Genomic DNA, 27,783 nt, shown 5'->3' on the forward strand with positions numbered 1-27,783 from the left:
AGAGCGGGGTGTACCGTGCCGGACCCGGACCGGGAGTGCACCCGGGGCACAGGGAGCGGAGCCTACCCTACCCGGACCGGGAGTGCATCCGGAGAGCGGGGGTGTACCGTACCGGGACCGCACCCGACCCGGGACCCGGACCCAGGACTAGGGAGCGGCGGGGAACACCGGGACTGGCCCCGGCACAGGGGAGGGGGAGTCCGGGAGCGGAGCCGGAGCGGGGGCAGCACCGCCACCGGACACGGGGGAAGGAAGAGCTACCGAGCGGGGCAGGAGGATGGTGTCGCCCGTCACCGTGGTGAGTGAGGAGGGGGCCGGGGGAGATCGGGCATTCGGGACGGGGATTGTGGTTGGGGGATTTGGGGCTGGGGGATTGGGATGCCTGCGCTGTGCTGTTTCACTGACCTGTCTGTATTTACCTGTGAGGCTGAGTGTGGGTGCTGATGTTTGGGGCTAATCTCACTCCTTTTATTCTTCCAGTTTCCATCTCTGAGCCCCCTCCCCCCCCCCCCCCCCAAAGTGGCTGCCAGAAAGAAGGGTTTAATCTTCCCCGAACTTTTATTTATCTCCCTCACCAGTTGAAACTTGAGCCTGTGGGTACATTTCCCCCTCTGGGCACCTCTGTCAGGGCTCTAGGTGGTGGTCAGTTGAAAGTATTTTTGTTATTGTGTAGTTACAGATTCTCTTTGTGGCTATGTATTTGCTGGATCTGTCGACTATTGTGAGCCGTGGGTTAGGTTCACAGGACTGGACCATTGCATATTACTTGCTTATGGAACCTCTTTCTCTCTCGGTCACTGTCTCATATATTTTTCTCTGCGATTTTCTGTTCATTTTATTCTGCTTAAAGGTTGTCATATGACTGAGGGAGACAGGCATGCGTAGTTCCCTGTGCTTCAAAAGCTACTGTAGAGTAGTAATTGACAGAAGGAGAGATGGTGAAAAAGAGGGGGAAAGCGAGCGAGAGATCAGTTCAGTAAAGGATTGCTGGCATTTTGCCTTGACTTCACAATAATAATTCATCCCAAGACCTGTGTGCTCCACATATTCTGACCCTACGAACAACCCCGATATTAATCACTCTACCTTTTGGCCATGCCTTCAGTTGTCTGGAGATGAGGGGATTGACTTCTGAGGAAAGGTTGTAGGTCCTAAGCTCTACAATTCCCTCCCTAAATCTCTTCACCTTTCCATTTCTCTCTCCTTTTTAAGATGCAAGTTAAAACATACCTCTTCGAACAAGCTTTTGGTCATCTGGCTTAACATCATCTTGTATGGCTCGGTGTCAAATTTAGCTTTTTTGTTAATACTCCTGTGAAAGCGCCTTGGGACATTTAATTATGTTGAAGGCGCAATACAAATGTGGGTCGTTAAGCTGCCTGCAACTATTCACCACAGACCCATCCAGGCGATCGAAGGGAGGGAATTGCAGGACCTGGGCAGCTGAAGGCACAGCCTTCAAAGTTGGAGTGAATGGTATTGGTGAGGCCACACCTGGAGTACTGCGTGCAGTTTTGGTTTCCATATTTACAAAAGGATACACTTGCTTTGGAGGCAGTTCAGAGAAGGTTCACTTGGTTGATTCTGGAGATGAGGGGATTGACTTCTGAGGAAAGGTTGAGTAGATTGGGCCTCTACTCATTGGAATTCAGAAGAATGAGAGGTGATCTTATTGAAATGTATAAGATTATGAGGGGGCTTGACAAGGTGGATGCAGAGAGGATGTTTCCACTGATGGGGGAGACTAGAACTGGAGGGCATGATCTTAGAATAAGGGGCCGCCCATTTAAAACTGAGATGAGGAGAAATTTCTTCTGAGGGTTGTAAATCTGTGGAATTCACTGCCTCAGAGAGCTGTGGAAGCTGGGTCATTGAATAAATTTAAGACAGAAATAGACAGTTTCTTAACCAATAAGGCGATAAAGGGGTTATGGGGAGTGGGCGGGGAAATGGAGCTGAGTTCATGATCGGATCAGCCATGATCGTATTAAATGGCGGAGCAGGCTCGAGGGGCCGTATGGCCTACTCCTGCTCCTATTATGTTATGCTATTTTGTTGATTGTTATGCTCATCAAGCCGAGGGGTGTTGGCGTCAAACAAAGTGAAGTGAAATAAGATGATCCCTTGAATTCTGTGGTACCGCGAAGCTAATTTCTGTGGCTCACAACTAAATTCTGTAAAATGAGAATGTAGATTCTACAACAACTCTGTCCAGGGTGGGAGTTCATCTCAAGACAATGGAGGCAAAATTGCCCCTTCTGAACATGCCCATTAGCACCTCCGGCTGGTGCTAATGGGGGCGTTAAGTGTTTTGAACCCGGGGCAGGCACAGGGAGTGATGGCGCTGCGCCGTGCCCCATCGTTGGGGCCCCGGGTGCTGGCGCACAGGATGATATCATCACTGTGCACGCCGACCCCTTATTGCCCCGCGCTGACCCTTTGCGCCCCTCGGGGGGAGTGGGGAGGTGGGAGGGGAGAAATTTTCCTCGCTGTCTCATCTGATTGTTCACCTAGTACTGGGTGTGAACAAAAGTAAAACACTACGGATGTCGGAAATCTGAAATAAAAGCAGAAAATGCTGGAAACGTTCAGCGGGTCAGGCAGCATCTATAGAAAGAGAGAGAAACAGAGTGTACATTGACAGATTAACTCTTTCTCCACAGAAACTGCCTGACCTGCTGAATCCAACATTTCTATTTTATTTCAGCAGTGTGTTATGTTGTAGTTAGGTAATGTCATTTAAAAAAAAAAATTAATACTGATATTTACAGCAATGTATATCCTAGTTGTCAAAAGAACTGTTCAAATAATTTTCCATTCTAAATTAGAGTTTAAAATTACAGCAATGTATCTCCAAGTATTTACTCGTGTTTGTTGCTGACAGAAGCAGTAACCAGTGGTATTACATTCAGCAACATGTACTCAGCTTACTGGCACATTAATAAACCAGGAGCTACATTGTTGTCATTTTAAATGGGAAAATATTAATACTGAGGTAATGAGTTTGGCATATCATGAAATACAATTTATAAATAGCTGCGCATTTAGAATCTAAAAGCTCAGCGGAACATTGAGGGTTCCAAATCACATCGTTTTAGATCCACACCAACCTACTTGGCATTGGCAGTGGTCACTAACAGCGCCATCATAGGCAGTCCCTCGGAATCAAGGAAGACTTGCTTCCACTCCCAAAATGAGGTGGCTGAACAGTCCAATATGAGAGCCACAGACTCTGTCACAGGTGGGACAGACATTCGTTGAGGGAAGGGGTGGGTGGGGCTGGTTTGCCACGCGCTCCTTCCGCTGCCTGTGCTTGACCCCTTCATGCTCTTTGCGTTGAGACTCTAAGAGCTCAGCGCCCTCCTGGATGCACTTCCTCCACTTGGGGCGCTCTTTGGCCAGGGTCTCCCAGCTGTCAGTGGTGATGTCGCACTTTATCAGTGAGGCTTTGAGGGTGTCCTTGTAATGTTTCCGCTGCCCACCTTTGGCTCGTTTACCATGATGGAGCTCCACATGGAGCGTTTGCTTTGGGAGTCTCGTGTCTGGCATGCGAACTATGTGGCCTGTCCAGCGAAGCTGATCGAGTGTGGTCAGTGCTTCAATGCTGGGGTTACTAACAGCGCCATCAAGTGACATCGACTAAACAATAACCTGCTCACTGAAATTCAGTTCGGATTCTACCAGAATCACTGCTCCTGACCTGATCTCAGCCGCCTTGATCCAGACATGGACACGAGCTGAATGCCATAGAAATGGATTTTTTTTCATAAACGGGATGCGAGCATCAATGGCAAGGCCAGCATTTATTTATTGCTCATTCCTAATTGTAGAAGCTGCGGGTTTGGGAGGTGCTGTCAAAGAAGCCTTGGTGAGTTGCTGCAGTTCACTTGGAAGCCACGTGTGCCAGTAGTAGAGGGGGTGGATGTTTAGGCTGGTGGCTGGTGCCAGTCAAGCGGACTGTTTTGTCCTGGATAGTATCAAGCTTGTTGATCACTGATTTGCATCTGGAGGTTGTTGAGCCTAGGAAACTGCCCTGAGGAACGCCTGCAGCCATGTCCTGGGGCTGTGACGATTAACCTCAAACCACCACCGCCATCTTCCTGTGTGCTGGGTATGACTCCAGCCAGTGGGGAGTTTCCCCCTGATTCCCATTGACTTCAGTTTTAGTAGGGCTTTCTGAGGCCACACTCTGGCAAATACTGCCTCGATGTCACTCTCGCCTAACCACTAGAAATCTGGAGCCAATATAGGGCACTAATTGGCCAGGTTGGATGGGTCCTGCTTTTGTAGATAAGCTTGCTGACTTGGTAAAAGACTCTGTCCTGGATTGAGCTTCTTTAGTTGTTGTTGTTGTAGCTGCACCCATCCAAGTGTAAACTTAGAACATAAGGACGTAAGAAATAGGAGCAGGAGTAGGCCATACGGCCCCTTGAGCCTACTCCACCATTTAATACGATCATGGCTGATCCAATCATGGACTCGGGTCCACTTCCCCGCCCGCTCCCCATAACCCCTTATTCCCTTATCGGTTAAGAAACTGTCTATCTCTGTCTTAAATTTATTCAATGTCCCAGCTTCCACAGCTCTCTGAGGCAGCGAATTCCACAGATTTACAATCCTCAGAGAAGAAATTCCTCCTCCTCTCTTTTTAAATGGGCGGCCCCTTATTCTAAGATCGTGCCCTCTAGTTCTAGTCTCCCCCATCAGTGGAAACATCCTCTCTGCATCTACCCTGTCAAGCCCCCTCATAATCTTATACGTTTCGATAAGATCACACCTCATTCTTCTGAACTCCAATGAGTAGAGGCCCAACCTACTCAACCTTTCCTCATAAGTCAACTCCCTTATCCCCGGAATCAACCTTGTGAACCTTCTCTGAATTGCCTCCAAAGTAAGTATATCCTTTCGTAAATATGGAAACCAAAACTGTATGCAGTATTCCAGGTGTGGCCTCACCAATACCCTGTCTAACTTGAGTAAACATGAGTATTCCAGCCATTTGTGGCAGTACCTTACAAACAAATTGACTTCCATCACCCAGAGGGACAAGGGCAGCGGGTGCATGGGAACACCATCGCCTCCACAATCTCCTCCAAGTCACACACCATCCCAACTTGAAGATCTATTGCGGTTCTTTTATTGTCGCTGGGTCAAATTCCTGAAACTCCTTACCTGGAAGCATTGTAGGACACCAGACAGGGATTGCAGCAGTTACATAAACTTGAGGTCATCCAAAACTCCTAACTGGCACCAAGTCCTGTTCACCCATCACCCCTGTGATCGCTGACCTATATTGGTCTCCGGTTAAACAACACCTCCGATTTTAAAAATTCTCATTCTTTCAAATCCCTCCATGGCCTCCCCTCTCCCTATCTCTGTAATCTCCTCCAGCCCCATAACTCCCCCGAGATATCTGCTCCTAATTTTGGCCTCTTGAGCATACCCGATTTAATCACTCAACCACTGGTAGGTGTATCTTCTGGCCCCAAGCTCTGGAATTCCTTCCCTGATGCTTTCTGCCTCTCTACCTCTCTTTCCTCCTTCAACACGCTTTTTAAAACGTACAGCTTTGACCAAGCTTTTGGTCATCTGCCCTAATTTCTCCTTGTGTGCCTCAGTGTCAAATTTTGTTTTCACCATCATCGGCAGTCCCTCGGAATCGAGGAAGACTTGCTTCCACTCTTAAAATGAGTCCCTAGGTGGCTGAACAGTCCAATACGAGAACCACAGTCCCTGTCACAGGTGGGACAGATAGTCATTGAGGGAAAGGGTGGGTGGGACTGGTTTGCCGCACGCTCTTTCCGCTGCCTGCGCTTGGTTTCTGCATGCTCTCGGCGACGAGACTCGAGGTGCTCAGCGCCCTCCCGGATGCACTTCCTCCACTTAGGGCGGTCTTTGGCCAGGGGCACCCAGGTGTCGGTGGGGATGTTGCAGGGAGGCTTTGAAGGTGTCCTTGTAACGCTTCCTCTGCCCACCTTTGGCTCGTTTGCCATGAAGGAGTTCCGAGTAGAGCGCTTGCTTTGGGAGTCTCGTGTCTGGCATGCGAATAATGTGGCCCCGCCCAGCGGAGCTGATCAAGTGTGGTCAGTGCTTCACTAAGAACATAAGAATTAGGAACAGGAGTAGGCCATTTAGCCCCTCGAGCCTGCTCCGCCATTCAACAAGATCATGGCTGATCTGGCCGTGGACTCAGCAATGCTGGAGATGTTTGCCTGGTCGAGGACGCTAACGTTGGTGCGTCTGTCCTCCCAGGGGATTTGTAGGAACTTGTACTGCTTTGACCAAGCTTTTGGTCATCTACCCTAATTTCTCCTTGTGTGGCTCGGTGTCAAATTTTGTTTTAAAGCACTCCTGCATAGCGTTTTGGGATGTTTCACATAGATAAATACAAATTGTTTGGGACGTTATATAAATACAAGTTGTTTTTGGTTCAAGAAGAATGGCCACCCTCACCTTCTCAAGGGATGGGCAGTAATTGCTGGCCTTGCTCGAGAAGACGCATTACGAGAACGAACAATTTAAAAAAAAAAAAAAAAAAATAATCCTCCCAGTTCAGCGACATCCAAGATCAGTGAGTCATTTCTTTCTGTTTGTCATTCATTCCCAGTTTTTTTAGGGTTCGTTTCCACATTTGTGAGCCCCAGGACAGTGTGGTTTGGTAGGAGAGTGGACAATTACTTTAAGTGCTGGTGAGAGTCAAGTTGCCCTGCGAACTATTTATGGACTGTACATTATTGCAGAGTTTTTAGTCCAGATATGATGACATTAGTGTTTATGCCTTGATGTCTGCATTGCAATCACACTTTGAGAAATAACATCTTTTTTTAAAAATTGCATATTAGGATTTTTCTACCCAGTATTCTATTCCCTGCCCCCCGCCCCGTCCCTGAAAGTCCTGACCAATCCTGGGTACAGTCGGCTCCAGCAGCTCACAGCTGGCCAATCTTCACGTATGAGTCTGGATAATAAGTGTCAGCACAGTTTCACCATAACAGGAACCCCAACCCTGGCTAATGTTTGCTCCTATCTCTCGAGTGTCGAGGCCAATTGTAACGTCACTACCACCATTTTAGGCAAGCAGTTAACTCCGCATGCACCAGGAATTGAACTTGCTACGTTCCCGGTCTGTGTCATACTTGTGCAGTTAAAATAAGTGTTCAGTTCTTATGCAGAGTTGGCTTTGTCATATACAAAACTACTTTGGCCTAATAACCGTAATGCAGGAGCAGTCGGATCCTCTTGTAACCATTGTATTGTAGAATGAATCGTTCCCAAGTTGCTCGCATCGCTCCCGGCGATAGATTCAAAGCGGCACGGGCAGAGTCCAGGTTGTTGGCCCCATATATAAAAGAGAAGGTCTCCCCAGATCTTCTGTATGAGTCCAGTATCTATGTGCTGCTGGAAGGGTTCACTAGGTTGATTCTGCAGGTGAGGGGGTTGACCTATGAGGAAAAGTTGAGGAGGTTGGGCCTCTACTCATTGGAATTCAGAAGAATGAGAGGTGATCTTATTGAAATGTATAAGATCATGAGGGGGCTTGACAAGGTGGATGCAGAGAGGATGTTTCCACTGATGGGGGAGACTAGAACTAGAGGGCATGATCTTAGAATAAGGGGCCGCCCATTTAAGACTGAGATGAGGAGAAATGTATTTTCTCAGAGGGTTGTATATCTGTGGAATTCGCTGCCTCAGAGAGCTGTGGAAGCTGGGACATTGAATAAATTTAAGACTGAGATAGACAGTTTCTTAAATGATCAGGGAATAACGGGTTATGGGGAGAGGGCGGGGAAGTGGAGCTGAGTCCATGACCGGATCAGCCATGATGGTATTGAATGGCAGAGAAGGCTCGAGGAGCCGTATGGCCTACTCCTGCTCTTATTTCTTGTGTTCTTATGAAAGCTTTCCATGTTAAACTCCCGATTAGTATCCTTGGACTTGTGATACGGCTACAACAGACTGGGAACGGGTATTTTGAGACAGCAGCTCCACGAGGGGCAGTCTGGCAGCTTCCACGAGACTGCTCGCGATCAAAGAAAGAAACCTTTGGGTTCATGTCCCTTATCTCTGTTACTATCTGTAGTCACTGGTTAGAAACAGGCTGTTACGACACATTCACTGAGAGGAGACTAGTAACTCTGGTGTGGCCTCTGCTGTGGTTCTCATCATAAAGCCTAGGCTTCATTTGAGGCCTAACTTCATCCCTCAAGAGCTTTAATACTCTACTTCCATTGTTGGCTCACTCAGGTAGGATTCAGGACTGTTCTCTCTCTCTCTCTCTCTCTCTCTCTCTCTCTCTCTCTCTCTCTCGTTCTCCATGAAAATAAAACCAAGGGAATGCTATCATGAGGCAGGGTGGTTCCCACTTCCAGAAAAAGCTGTGTGCTAAAATGGAACTATTTAATAGCACTATTGACCCATATATTTAAAGTATAGATAAAGTAAACCCAGAATACCATTTCAAACTAATCAGGCTGGTAGGATTGGAGAAGATAGATTAGTGAAAAATAAAATTAAAACACATATTCGAAAGGCCTTCTTTACTCAAAGGATGATATATGTTTGGAATATTCTGACATGCCATGCAGTAGAGTCAAACAATATTAGGGATGTTGGATGCTGGGCTGGGAGATGTAGGGCACCACAGGGATGAGATTCATGCACCCCCTTTAGGATTGTACTCTTTAGTTTATATTTCCTCTCCTCACATCACTTCACACTTCTGTGTTAAGTTTCATCTGCCACTTGCCCTCCCATTCCACCAGCCTGTCTGTCTGTCCTGAAGTCTCACTATCCTCCTCACTGTTCACTATACTTTCAAGTTTTGTCATTTGCAGATTTTGATATTGTGCCCTGTACACCCACATCCAAGTCCTGAATATATATCAAGAAAAACAGTGGTCCCAGTACTGACCCCTGGGGAACACCACTGTATACCTTCCTGGTTGTCTGAAAAACAAGCGTTCACCACTACTCTCTGTTTCCTGTCACTGAGCCAATCCCGTATCCATGCTGCCGCTGTCCCTTTTATTCCATGGGTTTCAACTTTGCTGGCAAGCCTGTTGTGTGGCACTTTATCAAACGCCTTTTGGAAATCCATGTGCACCACGTCAATCGCATTGCCCTCATCAACCCTCTCTGTTACCTCATCAAAAAAACTCGATCAAGTTGGTTAAGCATGATTTGCCTTTAATAAATCTGTGTTGCCTTTCCTTTAACTAATCCACATTTGTCCAAGTGACAATTTTGTCCCTGATTATTGTTTCTAAAAGCTTCCCCACTGCTGAAGTTAAACTGACCGATCTGTAGTTGTTGGGTTTATCTTTACGCCTTTTTTGAACAAGGGTGTAACATTTGCAATTCTACAGTTCTCTGGCACCACCCCAGTTTCTAAGCAGGATTGGAAGATTATGGCCAATATCTCCGTGATTTCCACCTTTACTTCCCTCAGCATCCTAGGATGCATCCCATCTGCTCCTGGTACAGCCAGCCTTTCTAATACCTCATCTTTATCAATTCTTATCCCATCCAGTATCTCCTCTACCTCCTCCTTCACTATGTCTATGACAGCAGCATCATCTTTGTTGTTGAAGACCAATGCAAAGTACTCATTTAGTACTTCAGCCGTGCCCATGTGTAGGTCTCCTTTTTGGTCCTTAATACCCTCTCTTTGCCCCTCATTTTCTTTTTCACTTCCCCCTCTGAACTTTCTATATGTAGCCTGATTCTCAGATATATTCTCGACCTGACATTTGTCATACCCGCTCTTTTTCTGCTTCATCTTACTCTCCATCACTTTCCTCAACCAGGCAGCTCTGACTTTAGTTGCCCTACCTTTCTCCAGGTGGGAATGTACCTTGACTGTACCCAAAGTATTTCCTCTTTAAAGGCAGCCCATTGTTCCACTACAGTTTTTTGTGCTAATCTTTGATTCCAATTTACCCGGGCCTGATCCATTCTCATCCCACTGAAATCTGCCTTCCCCCAATTATGTCTTTTTACTCAGCTGGACTGTCTGAGTGAGATTGCCAATTGATGCCGATTTAGAGTTGGTTTTGTACTGTGAACTATGCCAACTAGGAATTGGAATTTAGAAGAATGAGAGGGGATCTCATCGAAACATATAAAATTCTGACAGGACTGGACAGGTTAGATGCAGGAAGAATGTTCCTGATGTTGGGGAAGTCCAGAACCAGGGGTCACAGTCTAAGATTAAGGGGTAAGCCATTTAGGACCGAGATGAGGAGAAACTTCTTCACTCAGAATTGTGAACCTGTGGAATTCTCTACCGCAGAAAGTTGTTGAGGCCAGTTCATTTGATATATTCAAAAGGGAGTTAGATGTGGCCCTTATGGCTAAAGGGATCAAGGGGTATGGAGAGAATGCAGGAATGGGGTACTGAAGTTGCATGATCATATTGAATGGTGGTGCAGGCTCGAAGGGCTGAATGGCCTACTCCTGCACCTATTTTCTATGTTTCTGTTAGTGGATTGAGTGGTGCATTGGGTTTTTCATTTCTTGGACCAGGATTCAAAGTCAGCCCAGAATGATTGGATGTAATCTCCTTTCTGGCTATAAGGGGCTATGGCAAATTCATATAAAGCAGTCTCAAATTCATTCATTGTGGGTACAAACCTTTAGCATAAATTGCCATTAAGTTGCTTATTTTATTGAAAGAAGCTGTAACAATAGCTGGTGTGGGAGGTGGAAGGAGGTTGGGGTTACATCACCTTTTGGGACAAAGGGAGTGGATCTTTACTTTGCATTTAATCTGTGAGGGTGCTTGATGGGGCAGTGTAGAGGGAGCTTTACCCTGTATCTAACTTAAACTATACTTTACCTGGGAGTGCTTGGTGGGTTAGTGTAGACAGAGCTTTACTCTGCATCTAACCGTGCTGTACCTGACCTGGGGCATGCTTGATATGGTCGTGGTGAAAAGTGGGGGGGAGATGGGTAACTTTTCAGGAGGGCAGCTGATGGCAGACTTTTTCATTTTCACCCATCAGCAATTCTCCTTTGCAAAAAAATAATGGCACAGATAATAAATATACACACAGAGAGAGAGAGACAGACAATCTTATTGAATGGTGGAGCAGACTCTAGGGGCCAAAAGGCCTACTCCTGCTCCTATTTCTTAAACAGCGCTATATGGCAATAACAGGATCTTAGACACCCAAATATTGTGGATTTACAAATATCCGACTGGGTTAAGGTCACCAGTTTGCTGTAAACACGACCTGTATGTTCCAGTAAACTGAAAAAAAGATTCAACTTTCATTCTGAAATTGGGATGCAAAAACAGACCTCACCATTTGGTTCTAAGAAAGTGTGCTAAAATGATCCCCTCCAGAATCCCTCGATAACTTGGCTTCCCAACAGTCGTCTTCCACTCATCTCTATGACAATTCTGCTATTGAAATAATTCTCACGAACACCACCGTTTCCTCTGCGATCTCGCTAGCTTGTACGCCTAACAACCGGAGCAGATCCTGTGTGACTCACGCTCAACTTAAACAGCGGGGGGAGGGGAGTGTAAGGAGCCCCTCTCCCTGCACAGGAACATGTGAGTTGTATAAAAGTGCCTGTAGATTATGATGAGCACAACATTTTACCATGTACAAAAAATGGAGGGCTGGATGACGGATGAAGTAAAGTGAGCTAGCAGTGTCTGAGAAAGTGAGCCATGCCAGGAGAATGGATAGCAAATGAGAGAAAATGACAGATTTTAAAAAAGGGGTTTTAACACTCTCTTTTTCTAATTTTCTTGATGTCTCCAAGATAAGAGGAGACCAATTGATGTCCTGTTTCTGACTGCTCCATTTTTGATCGGGGCCCAGGAGAGGCGAGGGCCCAGGGGCAGCACGGACCAGCCCACACTGCGATATGTGTGCGCACTAGGTCCGTGCAGCAGAGCTGGTCTCCAGTTGTCTTGGGTAACCCTTGCCACTGGACCAAGACCTCGCTCTGTCAAGCCCGTGTGGTGGCTGGTGTGCAACGGTCACCCCACGTTAAAAAAATCCACGCACAGGCATCTTCCACCCTTCAGGATGTAGTTCTGGATCTGGAATATTAGGTCCTTCATTGAAGCACCTGTGAACTCATCCCGTTTTGGTGTGAAAGCAAGTCATTCTTGAACTTGAGGGACCACCAAATATTAATGCTAATTTTTGAGTGAATAGTTCAGACCTACGAAAGCAGACATCACTTGGGACTGATGTTAGGAGTTTGTGTGAGAGGGAGACATTGAGTGATAGCCATAGAAATTGTCGTCATCATTAACAGCCAATAATTCAATTTAGCTTGAGAAATTAAGACTGAATGGGACTCTCTGGTTCAGGTGTCACTCTGAACTATGATTCCAAGTGCAGAGAGAAAGCAAGAGTCACTATGGATTGGCATTGATCCAGGTTTCCATTTGTATGCCTTGGGCATGTGAACTGCGGGAGTAATTAAACTGAACAACATGACAATAGGAAGCTTTAAACTGCTATGTAAATTTTGAATAGGCAAGTCATAAAAAGGAGCGACGCGCACTGTGTGCTGACTGTTCCCGGGACAGAGGGTTAACCGATTTGTGGTGGTGGTGGTGTTTTGCACGTGACTGCAACTGTGACATTCCCTCAACCTAGTTGTGTAACTTCAGACATCAAGAGGTAGCCCTGCACTTTCTGTGAAGGTAACCTTAGTACATACACAGATTGGGCAGTCAGCAACTTCCTGTTGGGGAAGGACAATATGATAGCCCTGGAAAAAGAAATAGCTGTCGGGAGCAGGAGAAGTGACTAAAGTTTCAAGTATTTACTAGCTGCAGGCTAGAAAATGATTGGTGGTACTATTCTCGCCGCATTGATTGGACTCCCAGTTCTGTGTCAGCATGCAGCATTAGTCGTCGTCGTCATCATAGGCGGTCCCTCGAACGAGGATGACGTACTTCCACACCAAAAGGGATGAGTTCACATGTTTCAATGAAGGGCCCAATATGTTGGGAAGTCTTGGGCGCACATCCCACAACCATTGCAAAGTGCCGCAGTACAGCGGGACCTGGGGGTACTTGTGCATGAAACAAAAGGTTAGTATGCAGGTACAGCAAGTGATCAGGAAGGCCAATGGAATCTTGGCCTTTATTGCAAAGAGGATGGAGTATAAAAGCAGGGAAGTCTTGCTACAGTTGTACAGGGTATTGCTGAGGCCACACCTGGAATACTGCGTGCGGTTTTGATTTCCGTATTTATGAAAGGATATACTTTGGAGGCAGTTCAGAGAAGGTTCACTAGGTTGATTCCGGCGATGAGGAGTTTGACTTCTGAGGAAAGGTTGAGTAGGTTGGGCCTCTACTCATTGGAATTCAGAAAAATGAGAGGTGATCTTAGCGAAACGTATAAGATTATGAGGAGGCTTGACGAGGTGGATGCAGAGAGGATGTTTCCACTGATGGGGGAGATTAGAACTACAGGGTATGATCTTAGAATAAGGGGCCGTCCATTTAAAACTGAAATGAGGAGAAATTTCTTGAGGGTTGTGGATCTTTGGAATTTGCTGCCTCAGAGAGCTATGGAAGCTGGGACATTAAATTTAAGACCGAAATAGACAGTTTCTTAAACGATAAGGGGTTATGGGGAGTGGGCAGGGAAATGGAGCTGAGTCCATGATCAGATCAGCCATGATATTAAATGGCAGAGCAGGCTCGAGGGGCCGTATGGCCTACTTCTCCTATTTCTTATGTTCTTATACGATACTTACATAGGATTACACAGGATATACGACACAGAAACAGGCCATTCGGCCCAAACAGTCCATGCCGGTATTTATGCTTCACCTCGAGCCTCCTCCCGTCTTTCCTCATCTAAATCTATCAACATAACACTCTATTCCCTTCTCCCTCATATGTTTGTCTAGTCTCCCCTTAAATGCATCGATACTATTCGCTTCAACCACTCCCTGTGGTAGTGAGTTCCACATTCTCACCACTCTCTGGGTAAAGAAGTTTCTTCTAAATTCCCTAATGGATTTCTTGGTGACTATCTTATATCGATGGTCTTTAGTTATGCTCTTCCCCACAAGTGGAAACATTCTCTTTGTATTCCCTAAGGAGCCACACTCTGACCTCTAATTGATCTTAGTCGATAAGTCAATCACCAGTAATTGACCTGAGCAAAGCACAGCAGTGTTAGTAATTGAGTTATGGCTCCTAATGGAGAACCGTGGAGAGCTTGTGGTGTTTTTCTCCCTTTTCGATCCTGAAGGTGCTAACCTTGGCTCGGGGTGCAGTTGCACAGTTGTTAGGACCTCTCTGGTACTGGGCCCCAGGAGGCTGCTGTTCATGTATGAGCCTGGACAGATCCTTCAACCACCGGTGGATTCAGTCACTTCCTCGCCCACACCCGTACACATGGATTTTCCAGTGGGGCCACTCGAAAGCAGCCAGGAACTGGAACCTTGGCTGGCTTCCTCTCTTGCCTTTTGGCCCATTAGTGAGGCAATTGTGGAGGCCCTGACAGTTGTCCAGGTTAAGATCAGCACAGTTGTGGGGATTGATTCTGAGATCTGCAAATCTTAGGGTGAGCCCAGGGCAGGGGCAGCTTATCAGCTGACATAAGAACATAAGAAATAGGAGCAGGAGAAGGCTATTCGGCCCCTTGAGCCTGCTCCACCATTTAATACAATCATGGCTGATCCGATCATGGAATCGGGTCCACTTCCCTGCCTACTCCCCATAGCCCCTTATCCCCTTATCCCCTTATCGGTGTCTTAAATTTATTCAATGTCCCGGCTTCCATAGCTCTGTGGCAGTGAATTCCACAGATTTACAACCCTCTGAGAAGAAATTCCTCCTCATCTCAGTTTTAAATGGGCGGCCCCTTATTCTAAGATCATGCCCTCTAGTTCTAGTCTCCCCCTGTCAGTGGAAACATCCTCTCTGCATCCACCTTGTCAAGCCCCCTCATAATCTTATACGTTTTGATAAGATCACCTCTCATTCTTCTGAATTCCAATGAGTAGAGGTCCAACCTCCTCAACCTTCCCTCATAAGTCAACCCCCTCATCCCCAGAGTCAGCCTAGTGAACCTTCTCTGACAAATCACATCCGCCCCCCCCGCCCCCCCCCAAACCCACTTAGCTTCCTGTCCCCTCGAGTCGCTGCTGCCTGAAATCTCTCTTGTGCCAGGTACTGATTATGGCTGGGTTCAGGCAGGGGCCTCGCTCCAAACAGAAACGGGGCCTGGGAGTTAAAATACCCCGGGGCCTCACGTCGACACAGCCAAGCGAGCTTGACTTTTGCATTCCCCCATCCCCTCCACATGCCACACTTGTTTAAATCGCAGCTTAAGAGAGAGAACAGGAGGGGTCATTTTCTCTGGCAAAAAGCTTTGTCCACCAGCAGAATATATTGGAAATTCCAGCTTGTGCTACACACAATTTTCTGAATATATAATTGATGATTGAAAAATTGTAAGCAATGTGTGCTCCAGCTGTGGTTAACTTTCCTGGGTCACCCTGCTGGAGGCAGGGACAGGTAGGTGACAAAAAGATTGGGTTTTAAAAGCCTGTGGAGTTCAGGAGGTGGGGGAAGAGTGACAGAGGTAAGCAGTTCCACTGTCATGAGGTCCTGGGAAAGGGAGTTACGAGAGGAGAAGGTGTGATGAATCATAGAACGATTACAGCACAGAAGGAGGCCATTCGGCCCTTCGAGCCCGTGTCGACTCTCTGCAAGAGCACCTCAGCCAGTCCCACTCCCCCACCCTTTCCCCGGAGCCCTGCAATTATTTTTCCTTCAGGTACTTATCCAATTCCCTTTTGTAAGCCACGATTGAGTCTGCCTCCACCACCCTCTCGGGCAGCGCATTCCAGATCCTAACCACTCGCTTCGTAAACAAGTTTTTCCTCATGTCGTCTTTGGTTCTTCTGCCAATCGCCTTAAATCTGTGTCCTCTGGTTCTTGACCCTTTTTTTCCCCCCCCCCCCCCCCCCCCCAATGGGAACAGTTTCTCTCTATCTGCTCTGTCCAGGCCCATCATGATTTTGAACACCTCGATCAAATCTCCTCTCATCCTTCTCTGCTCCAAGGAGAACAGCCCCAGCTTCTCCAGTCTATCCACATAACTGAAGTCCCTCATCCCTGGAACCATTCTTGTAAATCTTTTCTGCACCCTCTCTAAGGCCTTCACATCCTTCCTACAGTGCGGTGCCCAGAATTGGACACAATACTCCAGTTGGGCTGAACCAGTGTTTTATACAGGTTCATCATAACTTCCGGGCTTTTGTACTCTATACCTCTATTTATGAAGCCCAGGATCCCGTATGCTTTTATACATTTTCTCAACCCACCCTGCCACCTTCAATGATTTGTGCCCATATACCCCCAGGTCTCTCTGTTCATGCACCCCCTTTATGATTGTACCCTTTAGTTTATATTGCCCCTCCTCGTTCTTACGACCAAAATGTATCACTTTTCACTTTTCTGGGTTAAATTTCATCTGCCACGTGCCTGCCCATTCCACCAGCCTGTCTATGTCCTCCTGAAGTCTATCACTCTTCGCCTCACTGTTCACTATACTTCCAAGTTTTGTGTCATCAGCAAATGTTGGAAATTGTGCCCTGTACACCCACATCCAAGTCATTAATATATATCAAGAAAAGCAGTGATCCCAGTACTGACCCCTAGGGAGCACAACTGTATACCTCCCTCCAGTCCGATAAACAAGCGTTCGCCACTACTCTGTTTCCTGTCACTGAGCCACTTCCGTATCCATGCTGCCACACTCCCTTTTATTCCATGGGCTTCAATTTTGCTGGCAAGCCTATTGTGTGGCACTTTATCAAACGCCTTTTGGAAGTCCATGTACACCACGTCAACCGCATTGTCCTTTTCAACCCTCTGTTACCTCATCAAAAAACTCGATCAAATTGGTTAAACACGCTTTGCCTTTTACAAATCCATGCTGGCTTTCCTTAATTAATTGACACTTGTCCAAGTGACTGTGTTAATTTGGCCTGGATTATTGTTTCTAAAAGCTTCTCCACCACTGAGATTAAACTGACTGGCCCGTAGTTGCTGGGTTTATCCTTGCACCCTTTTTTGAACAAGGGTGTAACATTTGCAATTCTCCAGTCCCCTGGCGCCATCTCTGTATCTAAGGAGGATTGGAAGATTATGGTCAGTACCTCTGCAATTTCCACCTTTACTTCCCTCAGCATCCTAGGATGCATCCCATCCGGTCCTGGTGACTTATCTACTTTAAGTACAGCCAGCCTTTCTAGTACATGCTCTTTATCAATTTTTAGCTGAAATGTGTCTCAATTTCAGCACAATATGGATGAAGGGTGGAGGAAGAATGTGTTGGACACTTGCAGCTTAGGATCAAGAGTGGGGAATTCATTGGAGTATTGACCATACTAAAATCCATGATAGAGACAGACCAAATAAGGTGCAAAAAGGTTCTTCGAATTAAAAAAGCTGTTAAGTACCGAGACTAATTTCAGTATGCTGACTCACTGCTTCTTTCTCTTTTTTTTTTTACCCCCATGTGTAGGTTAAAAATGAAGGGCCGAAGTTAGTGCCCTTCTTTAAGGCCACTTGCGTATATTTTGTCCTGTGGCTACCAACCTCTAGCCCGTCGTGGTTCAGTGCACTGATCAAATGCATGCCTATCTTCTGTCTCTGGGTCTTCTTGCTGGCTCATGGAATCAACTTCCTGGGAACACGACCCAGTGCAAGGAAGATCTTCGCAGGCCTGATATTCTCTGCTCTGGGGGATGCTTTTCTTATCTGGCAGGAACAAGGATACTTTGTTCATGGTGAGTGGGTCTGAAAACCGGCATTACAAACAGTGCCACACTTCTTGCATGTCTGTTAAATGAAAATTTGTTCTCCTCTGCTATTATATTGAAATTTCAGGAGCTATGTCAATGTACTGTGAGGTCCCAATGTGTGTACTGATGGTGTGAGGTCCGTGTGTGTGTGTGTGTACTGATGGTGTGAGGTCCCAGTGTGTGTGTGTGTACTGATGGTGTGAGGTCCCAGTGTGTGTGTACTGATGGTATGAGGTACCAGTGTGTGTGTGTGTATGTACTGATGGTGTGCGGTCCCTGTGTGTGTGTGTGTGTGTATACTGATGGTGTGACCTTGTCCATGCCATCTCTCGTGGCCTCGCTACTCCCATCGTGTCAATCGCAGATAAGGCCATCTCTGACCATTTTCCCGTATCACTCTCTACCCGCATCCCCCTTCCAATTTCACACCCCCCCCCCCACACCCTACCTACTTCTGTGTCTGTCCCAGGGGGAAAAAAAACTCTCCTGACTCTCTCACCACTGCACTTATCAAATCCCAAATGTCCAGCCTTTGTCCCTTCATTCACCATGACATCTCTGCAGCTACTGATCTGCTCAATCACACCCTCACCATCACCTTTGATGCCCCAGTCCCTGTTAAAACAATGACTCTCTCTCACCCTGGCCGGTTCCCCTGGTACAGCCCTTATCTTCACTCCCTTAAGTCCAAAGGATGCAGACCTGAACGGATATGGCGGACAACTGGTTTAGCCATTCACCGCCAGATCTGGCTGTACCACATAAAGCATTATCGGGTCATGCTCTTGTTTGTCAAAATCGCTCTGTTCCAGAATCATTCTGGAATGTAAAGATAAACCCCCAGCTTCTATTCTCTTCTGCAATCCACCTTTTTAAACCCCTCTCCCCAGTCTCCACCCTCACCTCCAACAATAAGTGTGAGGAGCTCATGGACTTCTTTGTCTCGAAGATTGAGACCATCCGTTCGGCCACCTCTGCCACTTCCCTTCCTTCCCCGGGGCCAAACTTCCTCTGAGGCTCCCCCCTGCCCCAGCCCTGACCTCACATCTTTCTCCAGTTTCTCTCCGATCTCCCCTCATGACCTTTCTGAGCTCATCCTGTCCACAAGACCCACTTCCTGCTCCCTTGACCCTATTCCCACTAAACTGCTGACCACCCAACTTCCTTTTCTGGCTCCCATGTTTGCTGACATTGAACGGTTCTCTCTCCTCAGGTACTGTCCCCACTCGCCCTCATATCTGTCGTCGTCACCACTCTCTTTCTTTTTTATTAAAAAAAACCCCTCTCTCTGTCCTTGCAAACTACCGCCCCAGCTCCAACCTCCCTTTCCTCTCAAGTCCTTGAATGTGCTGTCGCCTCCCCAATCCGTGCTCATCTTTCCCGCAACTCCACGGTTGAATCCCTCCAATCTGGTGTCCACGCCTGCCACAGTACCGAAACTGCTCTCGTCAAATAACATCTTTTGTGGCTGTGACAAAGGTAAACTATCCCTCCTTGTCCTTCTTGAACTGTCTGCAGCCTTTGACACAGTTGACCACTCCATCCTCCCCCATCACCTCTCCACCATCATCCAGCTGGGTGGGACTGCACTCGCCTGGTTTCATTCTTATCTATCGAATCATAGCCAGAAAATCACCTGCAATGGCTTCTCTTCCCACTCCCGCATCATTACCTCTGGTGTCCCCCAAGGATCTATCCTTGGCCCCCTTCTATTTCTCATCTACATGTCGCCCCTTGGCGACATCATCCGAAAACACAGCGTCAGTTTCCACATGTACGCTGATAACACCGAGCTCTACCTCACCACCACTTCTCTCGACCCCTCCACTGTCTCCAAATTGTCAGATTGCTTGCCCGACATCCAGTTCTGGATGAGCAGAAATTTTCTCCAATTGAATATTGGGAAGACCAAAGCCATTGTTTTCGGTCCCTGCCACAAACTCGGTTCTCAAGCCACTGACTCCATTCCTCTTCCTGTCTGAGGCTGAACCAGACTGTTCGCAACCTTGGTGTCATCATATTTGACCCTGAAATGAGTTTCCGACCACATTATCCGCAGCATAACTAAGACCGCCTATTTCCACCTCGAACATCGCCCGTCTCCGCCCTTGCCTCAGCTCATCTGCTGCTGAAACCCTTATCCATGCCTTTGTTACCTCTAGACAATACTATTTGAATACACTCCTGGCTGGACTCCCACATTCTATCCTATGTAAACTAGAGGTGATTCAAAACTCTGCTTCCCGCGTCCTAACTCGCACCAAGTCCCGCTCACCCATCACATCCTGTGCTCACTGACCTACATTGGCTTCTGGTTAAGTGACACCTCGATTTCAAAATTCTCGTCCTTATTTGCAAATCTCTCCATGGCCTTGTCCCTCCCTATCTTTGAATTCTCCTCCAGCCCCATAGCCCTCTGAAATATCTGCGCTCCTCTAATTCTGCCCTCTTGAGCATTTCTGATTATAATCGCTCCACCATTGGTGGCCGTGCCTTCTGTTGGCTGGGCCCCAAGCTCTGGAACTCTCCATCTAAACCTCTCCGCCTCTACCTCTCTTTCCTCCTTCCTTAAAACCTACCTCTTTGACATAAGCTTTTGGTCACCTGCACTAATTTCTACTTGCACGGCTTGCTGTCAAATTTTTATCTCCTAATACTCCTTTGAAGCATCTTGACACGGAACGCCAACGTCAAAACATTGTACAGAGCTAAAGGCGCTATATAATGCAGGTTGTTGTTGATGGTGTGAGGTGTGTGTGTGTGTACTGACGGTGTGGAGAGTATTATTTCTGAGTAATCTTTCCTTGTAGACTGCCCTGTAGCAAATTTCTTCTCCGTGTGCTCTGAGTTCATTTTAATAAAAGGAATGTTTTTGGTGTCCAGAGTAACATATGTTGGATACAAATGATGTACTGAGCTGAAATATGGTTATCCTGTACCACATTCCTGTGTTCAGTTGGTGGCAAAGTGCTCTTAACTGCTCAGCTATTTTTCTTTTTCTAATATAGAAATGTATTTATCTCTATGTATGTGTTAATTTGTCCTAACCTCTCATTGCTAATGAAGCACAGAGCTCCTTACATTTTGAAGGGACTCCAAAGCTGTATGAACCAGATTGTTTCCACCACATTTTCTCCTGAAGGCCCGGCCCCTGTGGATGATGGTCCCGTGACTATTGATAGCCTCCCTGGTTACCTCATCTAAGTGCCTGCTCTTCCTGTTGTGACTCTGGATGGTGAGCGCTGCTTGGATAGTCAGTGTCTGAGGGTACTGCGGCTGAACCCAATCCCAACCACCTTCCCATGTCCATACATGCTCAGTTTCCGAGCAGGGATCCCTGGAGTGGGAACCCTGGCTGAATGCTATCCCCTGCCTTTAGCTGATGGTTGCCGAGACCAATTGTATTCCCGTCTGGGATCGGCTACATAAGAACATAAGAATTAGGAACAGGAGTAGGCCATCTAGTCCCTCGAGCCTGCTCTGCCATTCAATAAGATCATGGCTGATCTGGCCGTGGACTCAGCTCCACTTACCCGCCCTCTCCCCATAACCCTTAATTCCCTTACTGGTTAAAAATCTATCTATCTGTGACTTGAATACATTCAATGAGCTAGCCTCAACTGCTTCCTTGGGCAGAGAATTCCACAGATTCACAATCCTCTGGGAGAAGAAATTCCTTCTCAACTCTGTTTTAAATTGGCTCCCCTGTATTTTGAGGCTGTGCCCCTAGTTCTAGTCTCTTCTACCAGTGCAAACAACCTCTCTGCCTCTATCTTGTCTATCCCTTTCATTATTTTAAATGTTTCTATAAGATCACCCCTCATCCTTCTGAACTCCAACGTGTAAAGACCCAGTCTACTCAATCTATCATCATAAGGTAACCCCCTCATCTCCGGAATCAGCCTAGTGAATCGTCTCTGTACCCCCTCCAAAGCCAATATATCCTTCCTTAAGTAAGGTGACCAAAACTGCACGCAGTACTCCAAGTGTGGCCTTACCAATACCCTATACAGTTGCAGCAGGACCTCCCTGCTTTTGTACTCCATCCCTCTTGCAATGAAGGCCAACATTCCATTCGCCTTCCTGATTACCTGCTGCACCTGCAAACTAAGTTTTTGGGATTCATGCACAAGGACCCCCAGATCCCTCTGCACCTCAGCATGTTGTAATTTCTCCCCATTCAAATAATATTCCCTTTTTTACTGTGTTTTTTTTCCCAAGGTGGATGACCTCGCACTTTCCAACATTGTATTCCATCTGCCAAACCTTAGCCCATTCACTTAACCTATCTAAATCTCTTTGCAGCCTCTGTGTCCTCTACACAACCCGCTTTCCCACTAATCTTTGTGTCATCTGCAAATTTTGTTACACTACACTCTGTCCCCTCTTCCAGGTCATCTATGTATATTGTAAACAGTTGTGGTCCCAGCACCGATCCCTGTGGCACACCACTAACCACCGATTTCCAACCCGAAAAGGACCCATTTATCCCGACTCTGCTTTCTGCTCGCCAGCCAATTCTCTATCCATGCTAATACATTTCCTCTGACTCCGCGTACCTCTATCTTCTGCAGTAACCTTTTGTGTGGCACCTTATCGAATGCCTTTTGGAAATCTAAATACATCACATCCGTCGGTACACCTCTATCCACCATGCTCGTTATATCCTCAAAGAATTCCAGTAAATTAGTTAAACATGATTTCCCCTTCATGAATCCATGCTGCATCTGCTTGATTGCACTATTCCTATCTAGATGTCCTGCTATTTCTTCCTTAATAGTTTCAAGCATTTTCCCCATTACAGATATTAAACTAACCAGCCTATAGTTACCTGCCTTTTTGTTTGCCCCCTTTTTTAAACAGAGGCATTACATTAGCTGCTTTCCAATCCGCTGGTACCTCCCCAGAGTCCAGAGAATTTTGGTAGATTATAACGAATGCATCTGCTATAACTTCCGCCATCTCTTTTAATACCCTGGGATGCATTTCATCAGGACCAGGGGACTTGTCTACCTTGAGTCCCATTAGCCTGTCCAGCACTACCCCCCTAGTGATAGTGATTGTCTCAAGGTCCTCCCTTCCCACATTCCTGTGACCAGCAATTTTTGGCATGGTTTCTGTGTCTTCCACTGTGAGGCTAACTCCTCACACAGTCTGGAAATTGAAGCAGGAGCCTTTCTCATCCATAGGGCTGTGTCCCACTGCAGGAAGACTATTGACTAACAGAGCCATTTTGGACAGCTTTATAACATCTTCTGCCTTTATTCCAAACTTCCAACATTGGGAGTTTTAATGTCATTTTAATCCCCATCATTTTAAACCAAAAGCTGTTGTATTTACACTGATTTCTCTTGCTGACCCCTCAGGCCTGCTCATGTTCGCGATCACGCACATTCTTTACACCTCTGCCTTTGGGATGAAGCCCCTGAACCCTGAGCCTGGCTGCGGGGTGGTGATTATCTGTGGACTCTCTTACTGCCTGCTCTACCCCTACCTTTCCGGCCCCTTCACCTACCTGGTGGCAGTTTACATCGCTCTGATCGGATTCATGGGCTGGCGAGCCATTGCGGGGATACAGCTCTTCAACGACCTCTGGACGTGGACCAAACTATGTGCCTGCCTCGGAGCTGTGCTCTTCATGGTGTCCGACCTCACCATCGCTGTCAATAAATTCTGCTTCCCTGTGCCTTACTCCCGGGCCATCATAATGGCCACTTATTATGCTGCCCAGATGCTGATTGCCCTGTCGGTGGTGGAATGCAAGGACGATAATGATCGGAGCATCAGAAAGATGAACTGAGGGGACAGAGCTCCTCTCCCACAAGTATTCCTGAGTTCCAGTGCGACACGCACAAAATCCTGGAAAACCATGGTGTGAATCTGATTTTAGAACCATGATTAATTTTCATCGGTTTGCTTCAATGTTAGCTTATTGTTACCTCCAAGAAGTAGTCTGCAGTCAGGAGGGTGAAAGTGTTGTGGCTGAAACTGGGAAAAGCAGCACTCCGGATGAGCCCTGTCTTAATGGTGGTCTCCTGCCACAGCGTAGTGTTGTGGGCTCCCTGCCCATCAGTAACTCCGATAGAAATTGTCCAAATTCATTTCAGTTATCATCCCTAGAATCAGAGAGAGAGACTCACGTTTGGAGAGACCGAATTCTGTGACCATCAAGTTAATCTCCAACTCTGTCTCCTTGCAATGTTCCTAAATGCCCTTTCCTTGCAGTATTTGGAAGCTTTATAACCAATATCAGTGTTTTTTTTAATACAGTTTGAGAAAGAAACTATAACCACATTTAAAGGGAATTTGAAACAATTTGAAAAGGAAGAATATGAAAGGAAGAATACATATGGAAAATGACAGACAGGAAAAGACCTCCTGATCCATTCAACCTGTCCCACACACATGCGATGTCTTGTGCATAACAATACATACATTCCCTATCCCACCTGGAAGCCATGTCATCTCCTGGGAAGGTGAAAAACCAGAGAAAAATCCAGGCCAATTCGGGGTGTATAAGATCGTGAAAATTCCATTCTGACCCCCTGAGACGATCAAAACTAGTCGAGGAGACCAGTCGAGCCCTGTAATATTATACAGTACCTACCTCTTGCACCAAGTGATCGCTGCTTCAGGGAAAGGTTGGGGAAACGGGATTACAGTACACAACTCCAGTTTAAGAGCTGGCACAGGCTTGATGGCCAAATGATTTCCTGTGTAATTTTCTTACATGTACGTATTGCTAAGATGCTGGTCCATGCATGCTTGCCTCCTGTATGTTTGGTAATGTTTGTCGTATCCATTGGGGATCTAACTTTAGATCGTAATGGGGAACCTCTCCCTTATAAAACGTGGTGCATTTTAATCCTTTAACCATAAGCAACATCATCTTCTCCGTGTCGTGGACCAGATGTTGGGGGAAAATCAACCCTAATGTAGGGAAGTGGTTCACTGCTGTTTCATCCAGAGGGTTGTGGTGTGAATTCGCACTGAAATCCTGCGTGTGTGTGTGGTGTCATTTCCTGAGTAAGTCCGCGTGATGGGGCCCACTGCCAGACAGGGACAGAAAATCGTGGGGAAGTGCGGCCATGAATTGCAGATATGTGTCGCTCATGAGCGAGGCTACCCAGTGGTACTGCGTACTCAGAAAACCGCTCCCGTACTCTCCAGTGTGGTGACGCAACTTTCCACAGGACTTAGGCTCCTAATGAAAGTGGGACAAAATATAAACCCCAAACAGTTTATTTTAAAATTGCAACTTTACATTGCATATTTTCCCCTCCGATTTTCTCTGCTCCACTCTTTAAGGTGCTGACTTGAGCTTGGGGTATGGTTCGAAGGCTGCCGGCAGCTCACCAAGTAACCATGTACGAGCCGATTGTAGTGAATGTTGTCTGATGCATTGGGCGATGGGAGATTATTCGACCGTGATTATTCACAGCTGAGCCCAGTCCCATCCTTGCCCAGTGTCTACATATGCTCGCTCTCCAACAGGGGTTCCTGGATAATAGAAACATAGAAAATAGGTGCAGGATTCGGCCCTTCGAGCCTGCACCACCATTCAATATGATCATGGCTGATCATGCAACTTCAGTACCCCATTCCTGCTTTCTCTCCATACCCCTTGATCCCTTTAGTCGTAAGGGCCATATCTAACTCCCTTTTAAATATATCTAATGAACTGGCCTCAACAACTTTCTGTGGTAGAGAATTCCACAGGTTCACAATTCTCTGGGCGAAGAAGATTCTCCTCATCTCGGTCCTAAATGGCTTACTCTTTATCCTTAGACTGTGACCCCTGGTTCTGGACTTCCCCAACATCGGGAACATTCTTCCTGCATCTAACCTGTCCAATCCCGTCAGAATTTTATATGTTTCTATGAGGTCCCCTCTCATTCTTCTAATGATCAGGAATAGCAGTCTCTGACCAATTTATTTTCTCTCCTTCATTTGCTCTCCCCAGCCAGAAGCATCCAGGAGCTCTGGAAGCCCTTCTGGCAACTCTGAACAGACTGAGAATCAAATCTGAATGCTTCATGGTTTGCACAGCACAGCTCCACACTGCCTTGACCAGCTGAGCCATCTGCCATTCCCAGTTCATCTGAAATGTCAGCTGGACTTAACTTTCTGACTGAGTTTAAATTCTGTGGATTTTTCTCACCTTGGGAGAAGAAACTATTGGAGTACCTGAAGGTGACTCTCCTCCTCTGTTGTATGTACTGAGTCTGTTACACCAGGGCATGGGTGGAGTGTGAATGCACCAGGGTTTATCAGTGAATTCATTAAAGATGAAGGCGTGTTCAGTGGGAGCTCTTTGTTCACTGCACCCTTTGATGCCATTTCTCCCTGGGTTCCTCTGGCAGGAGTTCTGCAGAACCTCAAAGTTCAGGGCTGAACTTTGGAATTATAAAGTGGGGGGATAATCTGAACACTAGATACTGCTGCAGGACAGCCTTCCTCTTTAGTAGGTGTGCATCAGAACCCAATTGTCCATTATACTATATTATTCTCTACTCCTTTCTCTGTTAGTCAGACAAAGTGCTTTTTTTCCCCCCACTGTATTTATTGCAACAGGTGGAGAAAGATTACAACGCCAAGTAAAAATAATCGGCATTACTGTTACAGTATTATTCATTGGTTTCAGTGTACTGGGGACATAACTGTTATCAACTTTGAGGGGTTTAATATATAGATATGACAGCTGTGTGTTTACTGGAGATAGCTATAAACACAGGAAAGTTATACACAGCTGTCTATATACTGTATATTACTCGCAATATCTCTACCTACAGTATATAGGCAGCTGTGTAACTCTCTCCTGTACCTACAGTATATAGGCAGCTGTGTAACTCTACCCTGTACCTACAGTATATAGGCAGCTGTGTAACTCTCCTGTACCTACAGTATATAGGCAGCTGTGTAACTTGAGTCCACCTGCATGCATGCTGGTAATGTCCATACTTAACTGCCTTGTTACTGTTTGTAGCTGATTGCACCGTATTTATTCATTGAAGTTTTAACTTTATAATGTCAACTCGCTCGAACAGAGAAATTGTTTGCCCGGCATAGCCCAATCCCCGAGGGACCCGGCTAATCGAGAGTTGCCTGTATTATGATCGGAGATGCCTAATGTATTCGTATCAAATCCCTTTGCAATTTAAACAAAAGTGTTAACCCATTGATGAGAAACCCTTGTTGAAATAGCGGCAGAAGAATTTGACAGGAACGTGTTAAGTGCCTGCGTTATGATATTGCTCAGTGGTATTTCTCGTGCTTTTATACACAGGAACATTATAATCCAATCGGAGACAGTTTAATTATTTATAGTGCAGTATTAGAACAGAGTATGTGTTATGTAAGAGAGTGGAATAATTCGGTAAAGGAGAGTTATTTGTCGATGTTCCTCTGCCCTGTGTCTGGGGATCAGCGTTCGCCTGCTACAGGACGGGGGGTGGGGGTGGGGGTGGGGTGGAAGAGGGCCGAGATCTATTATGTTAGGTCTCTGTCCCCGTTGCATGGTCTCTTGATTTCCTGGAGCTCTCCAGAGTTGCACAACAGGGCCTGTGCCTTTAGTAGATGTAGCCATTCTAATGAGGGGGAGGCCTAGCCTCCTGCCGCATCCACTCAATGAGTGCCCCTGCCCGGAGTTACCCATGAAAACTTGATGTGGTCTGGCCCTAGACCCCATCAACCAGATAGCCAGCCTCTCGGGTCTGCATACTAACGATAAGAAGGTAACTATGCTTTGTACCCTCCTGCCATTGGTGATGCTGCAGTGCCTCCACAGGTGGAAGGGTGCAGGTACAGCATGGCAAGTTTACAGGGGCAGCTTCCATTATAAATGTGGACATAGGGATTTGTCGTGGGATAGGTTGACAGGAAGTATGTGCAGCTTTTTAAGATTTTTAATATTTTGTCATAACTCAGTAAGGAAAGTTTTAAGTATTGATAGTGAACAATGTTTATTATAGCCTA

General features: G+C 46.5%; 1 protein-coding gene across 1 annotated transcript; it reads left to right on the forward strand.

The window, feature by feature from the left end:
* tmem86a (transmembrane protein 86A) lies at positions 1–27,251 on the forward strand. Its single transcript, XM_070899840.1, has 3 exons — positions 1–298; positions 17,529–17,793; positions 23,175–27,251. The coding sequence occupies exons 1-3, from the start codon at positions 278–280 to the stop codon at positions 23,606–23,608; spliced, it is 720 nt and encodes a 239-aa protein (XP_070755941.1). The 5' UTR covers positions 1–277; the 3' UTR covers positions 23,609–27,251.
* Positions 27,252–27,783: the final 532 nt, after the last annotated feature.

This window comes from Pristiophorus japonicus, chromosome 14 (assembly GCF_044704955.1).
Source record: "Pristiophorus japonicus isolate sPriJap1 chromosome 14, sPriJap1.hap1, whole genome shotgun sequence".
Lineage (NCBI taxonomy): Eukaryota > Metazoa > Chordata > Chondrichthyes > Pristiophoridae > Pristiophorus > Pristiophorus japonicus.